We start from the raw sequence: 17240 nt of genomic DNA, 5'->3' as shown, positions 1-17240 counted from the left end.
CCCCTGAGTATATAAATCTCTACTTCTAACCATTCCTTATAACTAGCCCTCCTCCTTCTTCTTTGCACTCTCCCCCTGAGTATATAAATCTCTACTTCTAACCATTCCTTATAACTACCCCTCCTCCTTCTTCTTTGCACTCTCCTCCTGAGTATATAAATCTCTACTTCTAACCATTCCTTATAACTACCCCTCCTCCTTCTTCTTTGCACTCTCCCCCTGAGTATATAAATCTCTACTTCTAACCATTCCTTATAACTAACCCTCCTCCTTCTTCTTTGCACTCTCCTCCCTGAGTATATAAATCTCTACTTCTAACCATTCCTTATAACTACCCCTCCTCCTTCTTCTTTGCACTCTCCTCCCTGAGTATATAAATCTCTACTTCTAACCATTCCTTATAACTAACCCTCCTCCTTCTTCTTTGCACTCTCCTCCCTGAGTATATAAATCTCTACTTCTAACCATTCCTTATAACTACCCCTCCTCCTTCTTCTTTGCACTCTCCCCCTGAGTATATAAATCTCTACTTCTAACCATTCCTTATAACTAACCCTCCTCCTTCTTCTTTGCACTCTCCCCCTGAGTATATAAATCTCTACTTCTAACCATTCCTTATAACTACCCCTCCTCCTTCTTCTTTGCACTCTTCTCCCTGAGTATTACTTCTTATCTGTAACTCTATTAGCCATTTTTTTCTGTCTTATTCTAATTTTTGGTAACTGCAGAGGTATTACGCCATATTAATATTATTGCCAAACTTTTTCCTTGCAATGTTCAAAATGTTGTTTTATAATGTCTGTTCTATAAATGTAAAATCTAAATGTTATTGAATGTTTTTGTATGTCTCTATGATGCTGTGTAACTGGAGCTTTTCTCCCCAGGCCTCCACTGAAAATGGACATGTATCCAGTTGGACTAGCCCGGTAAACAAATGTAAAATAAAATAAATAAATCTGATTTATGGCGCCAAATTTTGTATTTAAACAAGCTGACACAGCTGATTCTGATGATCTGAAGAAGCTCACGTAGTGAGTGAAAGCGCTTAACATCATCTTATTTTCGTATCAGTTATTTTTTATGTCAGTACCGCTTTTAATGTTAGTGCCATGTTTTAAGTGTTTGGAATAAATTTCATTATTACTTGAAGGAGTTGGAACACTTATTGGTCACGTTCAGGATATTCACATTTCTGTTGGTGTTGGATCTATTTTAAATCTGTTACACTGTGTCCAATTTATATTGCTATATAGCTTTAGGTCCCTTGATCTTTTGTTTGTAATCTTACCAGTTTTGCAAATATGTAGTTGACCATGCAGGATTGGATCATTTACAGCTTTGTAGACCAAGCATTGATTATCTCTATGAATCTATAGGAGACAGAGAAAGGAAACACAGTTTTCATATGCTCTGGATAACAAAAAGCACTTATACCTGAGATTGGGCTAGTGAGAAACCACCCTTTTTGTTTTCAAGTTAGGTTAAGTGTTTGGATAGGTACATACCAAGGTGTACTTTTCACTCCAGTGTTGGCCTAATGAAGGACCAGTGAATGGGAATTATGACCACTTTTGATTGAGCGCAGATGCCTTTAGTAATCAGACACTGCAGAAGGCTTTCTTAATGAGAGCATATAAATGGTGGTAAAAGGAAAGTAAGTTATCTATAATGATGACAAGGTCTCTAAATGCAGTGTTTGTTTTAAGGGGGAATTGTTTAGGTAGTAGGTGTGAAAAATTTCCTGCCTGTCAAATTGTATGATGAGTTACTGGCATACTGTTTCAGGCAATGATCCTGACAATATAAGTTTGTCTGAGTTAGGCTGTGTTGGAGGATCAGAGTATTTTTAGGGGAGTTGATGATGGCACCAAGCTTGCAGTCAGCAAGAGGCCTTTAGTGTCAAATTTGATAGCAGGGAAGTAGATACTAAACTGAAGTGGTCCCAAAACACAGGCCTGGGTACAACACTGGTTATCGGTCTCTTGGAAGATTCTATTCCATTGATACTAATAAATCTAATGAGTTATATAGAGATTTATACTGAGTTTGATCAGTTTGTGAATGATACCAAAGTGGGGTATAGAGTCAGAAGTCTTACCATAATGAGGGTAAGCCATGTGTTATCCTCATTTCATCCTTCTATGACTCATTCAAATAGGTGAACCAGGTTAAATAAGCATGTGGTACCTTTTATAAAGCAAGATTGGTTAGGGCTCTGGGGATTGTTAGGTTCCCTATATCCTGGCCAGGCTATGATTGCCATGATGATGATGATGATGATGATGATGACAATGTATTACATTGCCTTGCAAATTATGCTGTTGTTGTTTTCAGTGTCTGTGGTGAGGTCTACCTTGTGGACGAGAACCACTATAGCTGCTCTCCAGGTGTCTGATCCAGATCCAGAGTATAGGCTGTAAATGAATACTTTAAAATGATGGCTTGATAGAAAGTGTTCCGAACTGACAAGGAAATAGCATAGTATGTTTTCTGGATCCATAAACCTAATGGTTTAGGTGTCAGAGAGTGTTTTTAGTACCATTCAGAGTTATACAGGGTGGGGGGATATAGACTGTACTTTGAAGGCAACAGAGAGGAGAAGTTGGAGATTAATTTATTTTCAAGGATGAATGACATCTATACTGGGGAGGGGAGTGACTGAACAGTGCTGGATCTGATGACTGATGGATACTATCTGAACCTGGGGAGAGGGTGACAGAAAAGTAATGTATCCAAAGATGAATAAATAGATGAATAGACAGCAATTGTATCTCAAGTGGGGGGGGGGGTCTGAACAGTGTCATAACAAAAAATGGATGGATGGCATCTGTATCTCATAGAGGATGATTAGACAGTGCCATACCTAGACAGATGGATGGTATCTGGACCCCAAGTGGGATGAAAGGGCAGTACTATACACAGACAAATGGATGGCCTATGTGGTCCAAAGGGGTCTATATTACCAGATTGAAAACCGTTTCAGTGAACACCACAACACTGACACGTATAGCGTGAACTGCAAATACACTGAACCCCCTAAACAGCAAAATTTCAAATCTCGAATCGTCATAGTCGGCCAACACCACTGCGCGCTACATACTACATACCCAAACATAATAAATAAAACACATACATACATACATACACTAACCAAACCCTACTTCTAACCCTACACTAAACCTTACATACATTACTATCTATGTTTCCCTTGCACCAGTTTTAAAGATGAGGGCTCCTAGACTTTAATGGTTCACCATCTAACTCACATGCTGACATTAATTTCAATATTAATTTTCACATTAACATATTTTATATACATTTGATATAGAATTTATTTATATATTTTTATATTTTGTAGATACACAATTATTCAATAATGTAATGAACAATGGATATTTTAATAGATTCAAATAGATTTTTAAGGTAATTTTACCTCTTGTTATATATATATATATATATATATATTTATTTATGCATTTATTTATTGACTCTATTTATTGTGTTTCTGTCTCCACAAAATTTGCACATTCTAACATATATATTTTTAGAATATTTTTAATTCATTTTCAATACATTTTAATATATTTTAACGTAATTTATATAATACATACACAACTATATGAAAATATGGTCACATTTAGTTTAATGTGGAATGGTATTCCTGCAATTCATGTTATTTCCATTTTGGTCACTAGGTGGGAGTGTTGCAATAACTTTTATAATAGAGTAGTTTGAAATACTTTTTTCTTTATAAGTTTTAATTCATTTGTTACAATTATTTATATTTTACACTAGATCTGGATTCAAAAATCCTTTTGTGAAGGTATTATTTTATTTTATTTTACTTTATTGTAATATATTAATTATATTAATATTGACTTGGTCTTAGGTTTATTTCATAATGTGTATACCACGAAACCATTTTACAATTCACATTATATATTTATGAGATGCTTTTTTATTGGATCATTTGAATTTCTGTTACTATATATATGTGGTTTGAAAATATTTTTCTTTGTCTGATGAAGTCTGATGTACTGACGAAAAACACATTGTGTTGGGCTAGCGTTTCACGTTTGTGTTTGGTTCATCTAATAAATTTGGAATTTTAACTTCAGCTGTCCGGTGCTTGGCTTCTCCTCTACACAGTGCTTTTTGTGGATCATTTACTAGTGTTTTGTTTGCACTGTTCTTCTGGATTTTTGTTTGTTAAATAATCCACACACATACACTTAACAAACCCTACTTCTAACCCTACACTAAACCTTACATACATTACCTATGTATGCACTTACCTTAACCTGCACCCTAACCCTAAAGTCCGTAACTATCGCACACTTACCTTACGGAGCTATACCACAGATGGGCCAACCATGACTCTTTGACATTTCGTGTTTTGCGGTTTTGAATGTTCACCATTACCATAGTTCACGCTACACGTGTCGGTCCTGTGGTGTTTTCTGAAACGGGTTTTCGATCTGGTAATATAGACCCCTTCAAAGAGTATGATTGAACATTGCCATATCTAAAAATGGATGGATGGCTTATGTACTTTGGGTGGGATGAATAAACAGTGTCATACCCAAGCAGATGGATGGGATCTGTACTCCAAGGGGGATGAATAAACAGTGCTGTACCCATGCAGATAGATGGCACCTGTACCCCAAGAGCGATGACTCAAGAGTGCGATTCCCAAAGACAGATAGAAGTCATCTATGCTGTAAGGGTAATGACTGAACAGTGCCATACCAAAAGATATGATGATGGCCTGTTTCATACTCCAGGGTTGGAATACTTCAGTGCCGATGGGCCAGAGTCCTAGACAGGGCACTGTATGTCAGCAGGGAAGTCACCTAATGGGCCTGCCTAGGACACTGGCCTAGTTCCAGTAGTACTTGCAGATACACTCTCAGAGACTGAACCTGCAAAAAAAATTACATTTGTGAATGTAAAAACAAAACTTGTAGTACTGTAAAATACACTTATTGCCTGTATATATGTTTGGAAATGCACCCTTGAGCTGAAATCAAATATGAATACTTAAATATTACGAGCTTGCTTCCTCAATTAAATATCTAAAGTGAGAGGAAGTGTAGTATATGAAACACTACTGAGAATGTATATACAAATGACCTTCCTGTGGACATGTCTGCATAACTTACACAAAATAAGTAAACGACTACATCAGCCTCCACTCAGACTCTGTCAATTATGTGAGTGCAACTGATTATCTGCTAGTATAATGCAGTACTGCTGTCATTTCCTAATATCCTAGATCGTACACACCATGAATCTCTTTCCCACCCACTGTTCCTTTTGTTTAGGCAGGACAAGGTAAGCTTCATATGTAACTGGTAATGGTGGCTGCAAAAGCTTCATTGCATATGGATTACACCATCCTGCTGTGACTTATCTTCAATCCCGGCACAGATGCTCACCATAAACTGAAGTGCAAACTGTCCTGTTTGTGTCAGACTTGCTAAATGGCACAGACTAAAGACATTTCCTCTCTTTCTTGCATTAAGTTTAAACTTAACAGACACTACAACAGGATCAGCTAAATATTCATACTATCCAAAGTACCTCTTTCCATTTTCCTGCCCTCTTTTAACTCTCTGCTAATGCTACTGATTTGTGTTATTTTCTGAATATAGTTAATTGATGTGCCTCTGATGTCATGTTGATGCCAGTCTTCTACTTTATGCCATGACACTCACATACAAAGATCTATCCCTGAAAACAAGTCATTAACTAACACCCTAATTTTTCTCTCAGAAGAACCATTCACAATTGTTCAATACTGGAAACCATGAACAAATACATTTACTCAACCTTAGCCAAATGTGCATTGCAAATAAATTTCTGATCAAGCTGCCTAGGAAAAAAATCATACAGCCATTATTTTGTTAAGCCTATTGAATTCCTAAAAAACAAACAGATTTGTCTTTTTAGATTTCAATATTGTGTTGGCATGATTGTGGTTGTAACGGCTCATGTGTTAATATGTGATGATCTTATCCAAAAATGAACACTTGGTGGGGAAAAAACATGCTGAATTCTGTTTTATTCATTAAGGTTATGTTTTTATGCATCTTAATTATTTGATTCTGGACTCCAAAGTAATCTTTACATTAAGGAAATCTTCCTGGCATCCATTATCACAAAACACATTCTGTTTATTCAGTGACATTAATCAATTCCAGCAAGCTCTTTTCTTTTATCATAATGGTGGTCTTTATTTAAAGAGGCTATGAAATTTGAACACCTTTCAAATATTTAATTAAGCAGCAAAAGGTTGGGGTCGTTGCATTCTGATTTCCTTTTTGTTGCAAGATGGATTGTTTTCTACCATTTGAAATGTTGTTATTTTGTACAATTTCTTACTGATAAATGTAGTATCTAAGAAAATAAATTAATAAAGATATGTTAAAAAGAGCTGCCACTGAAAACAGCTTGACTTTCTGGAACTTTGTCAAACCATACTAACGGCCCAGAGTGTGAGAATGCCATAGCATCCATTACCGCTGTTCCCATCATCTCTGCTCCAAACATGAATGGGGTCTGGGAGTGTCCTGTCTGGGGGTCCTGGACAGCAGCTGCTTATGGAGTTCTCGGCTGTCCTTACCATGGACATTTCAAAAGAGATTCTTACCTAACTTACTGATTTATCTAAATTATGTGATAGAATTTTTAAGAGCATTTCCTATACAGGACCTGCAAGTTAGTGTTATCGTCATGGACCCTAATGTCAAAGATCCCATTTGTCTTGAGTGTGATACTTCTGAACATGCAAAACACATTATGCAGAAATTTGTGTAACCATTTTTGTTATCGGTATTAATCTGATCAGGTAGTCAATCATACAGTTAAAGTCAAATTTATATACTGATTTTTCTGTAGGTTCTAAGAAAATGTGTGTGTATGTTGGCCAAATCACTGCCTACTGTATTTCAATTGGTCAAACTGGAATAGCCAAAAGACAGAACTGTTGAAATTAGAAAGATGAAACAGAATACCCCAGAGAATATACAAACTAACACTGCATCTGCATATACATATACATATACATATATATATATATATATATATATATATATATATATAAATATTTATATATATATATATATATATATATATATATATATATATATATATATGCATATACATATGCATATGCATATACGGGTCTACTTTGTATAACCGAACTTCCGATTCACCGACACACAATTTACCGACCCCAAACAACCGAAAACACACAACACCGACAAACACCAACAACTCAAAAAACCGAACACCATTACACCGACACAAAAAATGTAAACTACACATTGCACACAATAACATATCCACTAACCTTAACCTAAACCCTAACCCTAACGTCCGACACTACCGCACACTTACCCAACCCGCACCCTAACCCTAACTCACTTAACCCACCCCTAAACCTCAACACCGTCACTATCGGACACTTACCCTACCTGCACCCTAACCCTAACTCACTTAACCCACCCTAAAACATTAAGCCCGTCACTATCGCACACTCACTCCACCCGCATACTAACCCTAACACACTCAACCCTTCCCTACACTACACTACGTCACTATCACACACTTACCTTACCGGAACCCTAAGTCCGACACTACCGCACACTCACCTTTCCCACACCCTAACCTAAAATCCCTCACTATCGTACACTTATCTGTCCGCTCCACAATCCTAAATCAGTCACTATCGCACACTTACCAGATCACGCTCACACGTTGCCATTGTCGGTCTTTTGGCTGTCGGAATATTGCCTTTTCGATCACCTACCTGTTCGGTCGTTCCGTCTCGATCTTCTGGGTGTCAGTGAAGTGGCGGTTCGGTTATTCGAAGTAGACCCGCATATACATATAAATATACATATGCATATAAATATACATATACATATGCATTTACATATACATATACATATCATCATCATCATCAACCCCCTTTTTTCCCATTTTTTTCTACATGGGTTCTAGGTGTCATGTTAACTGTCACCGTCTCTCTCAACCTGAATTCAGTGCTACACTCCTGCCTTCTTTGACACTCATGCCTGACTGTCGCAGATCTTCTTGAACATAATCCATCTACCTCTTTGCTGGACACCCTCATTTCCTCTTGCCTTCTTCCTGTCTGTCCCAAATATTCCTCACCAGATTTTCTTTTACTTTTCTGCACATGTGCCTGAACCACCACAATCCATTCTCTTTGAACGTTTCTGCAATTGGAGTTACTTTGGCTTCTCCTCTTATGTCCTCATTTCTTTGTCTGTCCCACAGTGTGCATCCTACCACCTGTCTCAGGCACTTCATTTCCATCACCTCAAGCTTCATCATCTGCTCTGCCTTTACTGCCCAGGTTTCTGCACCATACAGTAGTACTGGTCTCTCCACTGTTTTGTGGACCTTATTTTTCAGTTTCTTTGGCATTCTTCTGTCATACACTACGGCTGACACTCTATGCCTGTTGGCTGCAGCCCCTCAGATTCAAGCTTTGGCCTCTTCATTCAGACTTCCTTTCTCCTCAGCCACCCTCACAAATACTTGAAGCTATTAAGCTATTCCACTATCTTTCCTTCTGTTTCAATTCTCATCTTCTTCTGATTTCCCCAATTTGTTGTCATTACCAGTGTGTTATCTGCACTTAGTTTCATCCCATATCCCTTCAGTTTTCCATTCCATTCCCCTATCATTTGCTGAAGTTTTTGCTCAGAGTCCGCCAGTAATGCCACATCATCTCCATACAGCAACTTTGTTGATCTGTCTCCTCTGACCTGTTTGCAAATGTAGACCATCACCAGTGTCTCAGAGCTGAACCCTGATGTACACTCACTCCCACTAGGAACCCCTCTTTGAGTGAGAGGACTGTTCATACTTGAGTCATTGGGTTCTTGTACATAACCATTCTACCAATGTTTCTCGGAATATGAACCACTGCTGTACTGCCAAAATCAGCTTTCTTGGGACCTTGTCATATTCTCCCAAGTCTAGGAATGCCTAGTTGGACTCTTTTCTCATCTATGTATAAAACACTCCACTGCTTGAAGCAGTAAAAACTGATAAGAAACCAAAAAAACACACAAAGGCTGGAGAAACAGTCACCATCCAAACTTTACTGTGTCATCTCTAGCTTCTTCTCAACTATCTGTCTCACTGCAAACACTGAGTCAGTTGTGCTGCATGCTGATCTGAATCTGGGTCTATGTTCAGCTACTGAACTGGAATAAATGCGAACCAAGAAACACCAAAAGAAAAACTTTGAATGGCACAATCAGCGAAGTAGAACAGCATTGAAAAAAATTAAATCGAGTGGCCATAGTTGGCCAACAACCAGGAAGTAATGCGATACATGAGGTAAGTGAAGGGAAACCTTTTACATTTTCCCTTTTCCCCACTGTAGTGTGATCTCAGTGTTGGTATATATAGCAGCCCCCCACCCTGTTTGTTTTTGTGTGTAATGTTGATCAGCAATGGCCATTCAATGTATTTTTTTCACTGATGTTCTGCTTTGCTGATTGTCTTGTTGAAAGGTTTTCTTTTGGTGTTTTATGATTTGTGTTTATTCCAATTTGGTAGCTGAACATAAACCCTCTGAATCTTATTTTGTACTACTCTGTGTATCCTTTTATCATCACCCTCTCCAGAACTTTCATGCAATGTTACAGGAGTTTGATACCTCTTCTGTACTGCCCAGAGTTACAAATGTTCCCTTTGTTACTGTGTACATTGGCAGGAGTATGCTTATTCTCCAGTTATCTGGGATACACCTTTCTCTCCACACTGCTATGAGTACCCTCAGGAGCCATTTCTCCCCTATTTCAGCCAGCATCTTTATCATACCTACTGTGACCTCATCCGAGCCTGCTGCTTTCCCTGACTTCATTTTCCTTAGTGCTGTTCATTCTTCTTCTAATGTGGGCTCCTCTTCTTCTCTCATCATAGGCTGTGTCTGTGGCAATAGCTTCTGTGGGGTTTTCTTCATTTAGAGGCTACAGGAAGTATCCTTCCATCTGCCTTTGATGTCTTGTGGACTGGTGAGCAGTTTGTTACTGGCATTTAGTAGAAACACAAACACCAATAGAATAAAAAACACAAAGAGGCTGGAAGCAGTTTCACCAAAAATCCACTAAGAGGCAAAGTATAATAAACCAGTGAAAATTTATTCTGGTACCTCGGCTTTTCGCCTTTTAAGGAATAATTCAAACATCAAACAGCCACCCTATTTATACACCCACCAAGTGCTATTGCAAATGGTTAATTATTCAATTAACCAATTCATCTGTACAAAAATATTCTCCACACATTTTTAAAAACAAATCCCCACTTATACAGACAATGAACATTTGAAAAAAAACGTATACAATATAAATATTTTATATGCATATATATATAACAACTATTCCTAACATAGTTTATATTAACAAATATCTTCTTCAAAAATAATACTTAGTTTATAAATTTCCAGTTACAAAGTTAAATTACTATCAATGTTCATTCCCCTAGGGTGAAGTGTTGTAAAATGTATAATCATTCTGCATTCCACTTTATTAAGTTCATCCTTGAAACAACCCCCATACTTCATAAATGGATGTACCAACACATAAAAAAAAAAAATAGTCTCAGAACCCCCATGTACAGACATAAAATGATCAGCAACAGGACTATTAGCATTCCGCCTTCTTATATCTTCCAAATGTTTCATTATCCTAACCTTCATCTTTCTCTTGGTTTGCTCAATATATCACTTGGTGTCCTAACAGCCACATCCAATGATATATACAACACCCTGAGAGTTACAATGAAAGACCTCTCTGACCTTATATAGTCGACCACTGATTTTACAACCATTTAAATTCTTAACCCTGCCACATGCCAAAAATTATATGTTTAGGAAAAATATGTCCTACAGTCACATCCTCTGAGACCATATACCACAGTTCATTAATAACTTTCGCCAAGATGTTTGAAAATGGGAAATATCCTGTCACAAAAAACAACCTCTCCTCTTTTTTATTCCCTTTTCTGTCATCCCCATATACATTCAAACACCTGTAGCCAACTTTATTCTATTTATTCTGAATTCTATTATAAGCCTCTACTAGAACAGTATCAGAATAACCTCGTGAGCTTAATCTATTATAAACCTCATTTAAAAATACATCTTTAAGCCCAACATCAGAAGTATTCTGGTAAATTCTCTTAAACTCTCCATATGGTAATGATTTGATTAAATGTGCCCACAGTCGCAGATGTTCCCTTTGTTCCTGTACACACTGGCAGGAGTATGCTTATTCTCCAGTCATTCCGGATACACCTTTCCCTCCACACTGCTATGAGTACCCTCAGGAGCCATTTTTCCCCTATCTCACCCAGCATCTTTATCAAACCTGCTGTGATCTCACCTGAGCCTGCTGCTTTCCCTGACTTCATTTTCCTTAGTGCTATCTCTTACTTCTTCTAATTTGGGCTCCTCTACTTCTCTCATCATAGGCTGTGTCTGTGGAATTACAGCTTCTGTGGGATTTATTCCTTTAGAAGCTACTGGAAGTACTCCTTCCATCTGCCTTTAATGTCTTGTGGACTGGTGAGCTGGTTGTTACTGGCATTTATGAAGGGTGTCTCTTTATCTTACTGTCTTTGTCTTGCAACCTTATATAGTTTCTTTGTGCCACCTACTGAGTTACTTTCCAGAAGCTGGTAGAATGCCTCCAATTCCCTATTCTTTGCTATTTTAGCTTCTTTGTTATCCAATCAGTATTCCTTCCTAGCCTGGTCTGTCTTTTCTGTTTCCCATTTTTTCCTGCAGTCTTTCTTTTCATGACTTCCTGGACTTCTGCATTCCACCACAAGCTTTCCTTATGTACCATACCTGGCCTGGTTACATATTTGTTCTGTAGTCCTCACACATGCTGCTTTGAGACACTATTTCCTCCTCTTCTTGGGGTGCTAGTGCCCTTAGTAATTCCTTGAACTGCCTCTCCAGGCATCTTCTCAGTCTTTAGTCTGATCTCTGTTGACATTAGAGCCTTCTCTGACCATGTGGCAACCAGTGGTTTATGCTGTGGGCCAACTGTTGCTGGGAATGACTTTGCAATCACTGATTATACCTCAGTGCCCTTTCCTTACTAGGAGGAAGTCAATTCTGGATCCCAAGTACTGTTTTTGGATCTTGGATACAGTCTCATCTCTACCATCTCCTGTCAGTAAGCCTACATTGAGTTTAGCAATTCCTGGTTTATTTTCACTCAACAGCTGTATAACTTGCAATAGGGGCACATACATGGGTCCCTAGCATAGATTTGATTAGCATGGGTCTTCAACCCACATATCAATGGCAACATTTGGTCTCCATGACTGAATCACCTAGAGCCAAATGGCTAACCCTGCCACAGTGTGCAGTCTGTGATCCATGTTCACCTCTCTTGAGGATGCTGCGTAGCACCACAGTAGATGCCCAAGGCAGTTAGTCTGCTGCCCATAGCCCCATTCATTTGTGAGTTTGAAATGGAATCACTCAGCATGTTTTATGGAGGTGGCAGGAACACACACAGACACAGGGAGAACATGAAAACTCCAGACAAGCATTGGCTGGAGGTCAGAATCAAACTTTGTACTTTGTGCATAGGAGGCAAAGACCTTAACTATTATGTCAACTGGTATCTCCATGTAGATATAAATGACACATCAGCTTGTTAAAACAAGTATTAATCAAAGGTTTGTAGAAGTCTGATAAATGCCCCCCACCCAGTACCACAACTTCTAAAATATTCTAACTCTGAGAATGTGCCACCTCAGAGAAAGGGCACTTTCACTATGGTGGAGCAACCTCACAGGTAGAATATTTAAGTGACAGTGTATTGGGGGTACATGGGAGGTTACAACCATGAATAACTGACATACATTTAATGTTTCCTTCATGTGCAGTTCATACAATCTTCAAAAACACTTCTGTGATGTTCAGTTCTATAAAAGCAGAATTTAAAATGTCTAATCTTATTGTTGCGCACATGGGAGTAGATCATAAGTGCACTGCCTGAAACTAAACATGGGGATTGCACTTTGTTTTGCCTTTTTTATCTGGAACCATGATCTGTTGGTAACTTTCAGTGGGTTAAGTTCTTTGTATCTACCAAGCAGAACTCTGTTTCTGACACGATTCATCATGTTGTTGTGAAATAGCAATTTTCTGTTTCCAAAAATGTAGGGTAACATAGCAATTCTATGATCTAAGCATTAAAACATGATTTCTTCCTGCAGAGCATCAAACCCTGTTGTTACTACCTTGCTCATTTGTTCCCATTCATCAAAGTGAAATTCAGTTCTGACACAGTCATCATCTAGGCATCCATGAGGAATTGTCTGATTTTCTGTCCCTAACATTATCTGTAACACTGATGTACATGTTTATACATGCAAGGGCCTGGTACTCCTTCCTCTGTGTGTGTGTGTGCATGCTTCCATGTGATGAAAGCCACCTTATGAATGTGGTTACACATGTAGGATCCAGGCAGTATATGTTGTACACTGGTCTCTGCAGTACGATTGGCATTGTCATGAGTCAGTCTACTTCCAAATCCTACTCCCCAGGATGGGAGAGTGAGCAATGGGTATTCATTGACTCTCCCTCACTGACTTTTCCATTGTGTGGTCACTAACCAGTCATACAATGTCTTGACTGCAGTCGAGGATTTATCCCTCTTTCATAGCCAACAACTCTCTGATTTGTATTTTGAGATGATTACTTTTGGCTGACAAAATTTCAGTTCTTTAAGGTGGGTCGTTTTCACCTTGTCTAAACGTGATTCAGACAGATGTAGTAGAACTGTATGGTTTTATTTCATATGATCACAAGACATATGATCGAAACCAAGAGGATCGAATCTTGGAATGTTGAACCAGCTTCTCCTCTGGAAGCTGCTGTTTTTTTTTGTGGTCAGTTGTTTGCCCTTTCCCTGATGTGGAGTGATTTCATATTTGATATATACAATATGAAGGGGATGGGGATACAGTGGGGCTTGCCCCTGAACACTGTTTTTCATGATGCCAGCTTCCAGAGAAGAAGTTGGTTTGACATTCTGAGATTCTATCTTCTTGGTTTTGATTATGTAGTCTTTCAATCTTATGAAATAGATCCAACAATACATATAATATGCATGTTTTATTCTCTTAAAAATGTACTATTTTTGATGTGAAAATATTATTTATATGTAGTAAAATCTGCCTTAAGCATATGGCGCTGTTTGAACTAAGTGAGTATGTCAAGCATTAAGACAGACCACATAACAGCAGACATTGACTAGAAACATCTGCTGAAATGATGTTAAAAGAGAAAGCTGTAACTCGGCAAGATAGACAAATTTCACTTTTATTGCAGAGGGAGAAGTCAGGCCTCTTGGCATTTGCCAGCTAAAGGATTTGTTGAATGAAAAGTGACACAAGAGTATCGAGAAATAAATGCTTCGCCTCTAGTAGTAGAGACTGAATGTTTTACTGGTGGTGGAAACCTGATTGAAAGGTAGGGCTCTGTGTTTCCTTGCTAAGAAGTGACGTTTGGTTTCATTTGCTGATCTGACACTGTAAATGAAGTTTACTGAAGTTAAGAACTTAGATTCTAGGTCTTTTACCAATTATAGTAAGTACTAAGTTTCATCAATTAATAAAACACCAAGTATCATTTACATTAATAATTCTGCACAATTACTGTATGCTTTGTGTATTTCAATGCCATTTTAAAGTGTTTTGCTATAAACCCATAGAATCCAAGACAAATCCCTTCTTACCAGCTGAAAAAGGCATAAATGCATCCTTCTTAACAAACTTCCCTTCAGCATTGAGAAAATGTGAAGGGTTGAACAAGTCTGGTGTCTTCCATTGAGTTTTGTCTTGAAGTACGGATGATAACAAAGGAATCACTTGTGTTCCCTATGAACAAAAGCATAAGATGTGAATGTTGCATAAATCTGTCTACAAATAAACCAACACTTAATAGTATCAAAGAACAGAAGTTAGGTTTGATTTGTAGCTATAATATTATAAATTCCAGTTCCTTTCTGTTGTCATTAATGAGTGACTACATTAGTGATCTGATGTCTTTCAACTGTGGCAAGACAGTTTTTCAAAAGTTAACATCTTAAAATTGTTTAGGTGAACAGAAACATGAGCAATAGCTGATCTAAACTGTTACAAAGAAAGAACAAATAAAATTAGAAAAGTTACATACAGTGAATCAATTGTAAAAGCAAGGATCATTGCATTTTATTAATTTATTGTCTTGTTAATCAGTTAGGTAGACTCACCCACAGCTATTTTCAGCCATGATCTGCCAGTGCCTCCAGATGCCAGTGCACACCTAGGCCAATTAGGCCATAGTTAGACTTTAACCCTACAAGTCATGAAGTTATCTTCAAATGGGGGGTATAATAATATGAATGAATAGTGAACAGCTTTTAAGAACAATTACAAGACAGGCTGCTTAGAAATGGAAAAGCTGATTTGAAAAAAACAATGTAAACTTAAATGTTATAAAGAAGTGATTAATTCATATATAATTATTTATAACACTCTGACCAAAATTTGATATTTGAAGAGAAGTAGCTGCATAAAAAGAATCTGAATAAAATGTAAAGTACCTCTTAGAAATCTTCTTCTTCTTTTGGCTTTTACCGGTCAGGGTTCGCCACAGCGGATCACCTGTCCGCTCATCATTGGCAGTAGTGTTTTACGGTGTCAAGTTGCCAGCCCAGTGCCCAACCTTCCACAGAAGGCACACACATGCACACACTCATGCCTAGGGCCTCTTAGAAATAATGGTTGTTTAAGGCAGGACCAAATTAATACCTTCTAGCTAATGTAAATAAAAAAGTGAAAACTTATAAGTTCTTTGAAAGATAAAATAGAAAATAAATGCTATAAAGAACAAGTCATAAATGTAATAACATAATTATATTCAAAGTTGATGATATAAGATATGAGGGTAAGGGAGGTGGGAAAGATAAGCCAGATGATAAAAGAAGTTTAGAAAAATACATAACAATAAATGAATTAGAAAATGGAAGACTATTTGAGAAGTGATGCTAATCCTTACAAACAGGAAAAAGCTATTATTTTTAGATAAATGTGAAAGGTGAACATAAAGTATATTTTTAGAGGTACTGACTGATGGACTTAATATGAGATGAAAGGAAATGGATAGCCCCTATATGCCTGTGGTTCATACAGAAGAAGAAACACAAAGACAGTATTTTGAAGTATTTTTCTGTGTTAAACCAATTATAGAATTTGAATGAAAACTTTGCAATTGAGAATGAATAAGGTGGTTGAAATAAGAAATACATGGAATAAAAGGAAGACACGGTTAAGTATTATTAATTTTGTCATGGGAAATAACTCTGTCCATAAGCGATGGAAGTAATGAAAGCAGTGGTGGAAAACTATTGTCTAGTTATATAGTGATGACATTTGATGCTGATAATAATAAAATGATGTGAATTATTTTAAAAGAGTATGATCTTAGCGGGTGTAGCATGAATTGTTTATATATCAGTTTATGATGCAACCAAAACTATCCTACTTGTTCATGGTTGACATGACAAGCATATTGGTGATGAGACAGGAATAAAACAATGTTACCCAATGAATGGAAGCACGTCTGTGCGAGTAGTGAATGCAATTATAATAAATTATAAATAGAAGATGGATAAGTGAAGGTAGGGATATAGTACAGGCATCACACTTGCATCTGTATTAGCAGGTGCGTATGGTAAGGGAAGGTAGGGAGATAGTACAGGCATCACACTTCCATCTGTCTTAGCAGGTGCAGGTGGCAAGGGAAGGTAGGGCGATAGTACAGACATCACACTCTCATCTGTATTAGCAGGTGCAGGTGGTAAGGGAAGGTAGGGAGATAGTAGAGATATCACACTCCCATCTGTATTAGCAGGTGGTAAGGGAAGGTAGGGAGATAGTACAGAGAGCACACTTGCATCTGTATTAGCAGGTGCAGGTGGTAAGGGAAGGTAGGGAGATAGTACAGACATCACACTCTCATCTGTATTAGCAGGTGCAGGTGGTAAGGGAAGGTAGGGAGATAGTACAGGCATCACACTCCCATCTGTATTAGCAGGTGGTAAGGGAAGGTAGGGAGATAGTACAGGCATCACACTTGCACCTGTATTAGCAGGTGCAGGAGGCAAGGGAAGGTAGGGAGATAGTAC

The 17240-nt window shown here is 37.8% G+C and overlaps 1 protein-coding gene across 1 annotated transcript in view; it reads right to left on the bottom strand.

The window, feature by feature from the left end:
• The window catches only part of LOC122816778 (cytochrome P450 2K1-like), a 525982-nt gene that overhangs the window by 114090 nt on the left and 394652 nt on the right, over positions 1–17240 (bottom strand). Inside the window, exon 8 of the mRNA XM_044089796.1 lies at positions 14808–14949. Within this exon, the coding sequence (XP_043945731.1) occupies positions 14808–14949 (142 nt within the window). The remainder of the gene's footprint in view (positions 1–14807; positions 14950–17240) is intronic.

This window comes from Protopterus annectens, chromosome 12.part0 (assembly GCF_019279795.1).
Source record: "Protopterus annectens isolate FY-2018-M chromosome 12.part0, PAN1.0, whole genome shotgun sequence".
In the NCBI taxonomy this organism is placed as follows: Eukaryota; Metazoa; Chordata; order Ceratodontiformes; family Protopteridae; genus Protopterus; species Protopterus annectens.
The sequence above is the reverse complement of the archived record's forward strand: the minus strand, read 5'-3'. Positions and strand labels throughout refer to the sequence as shown.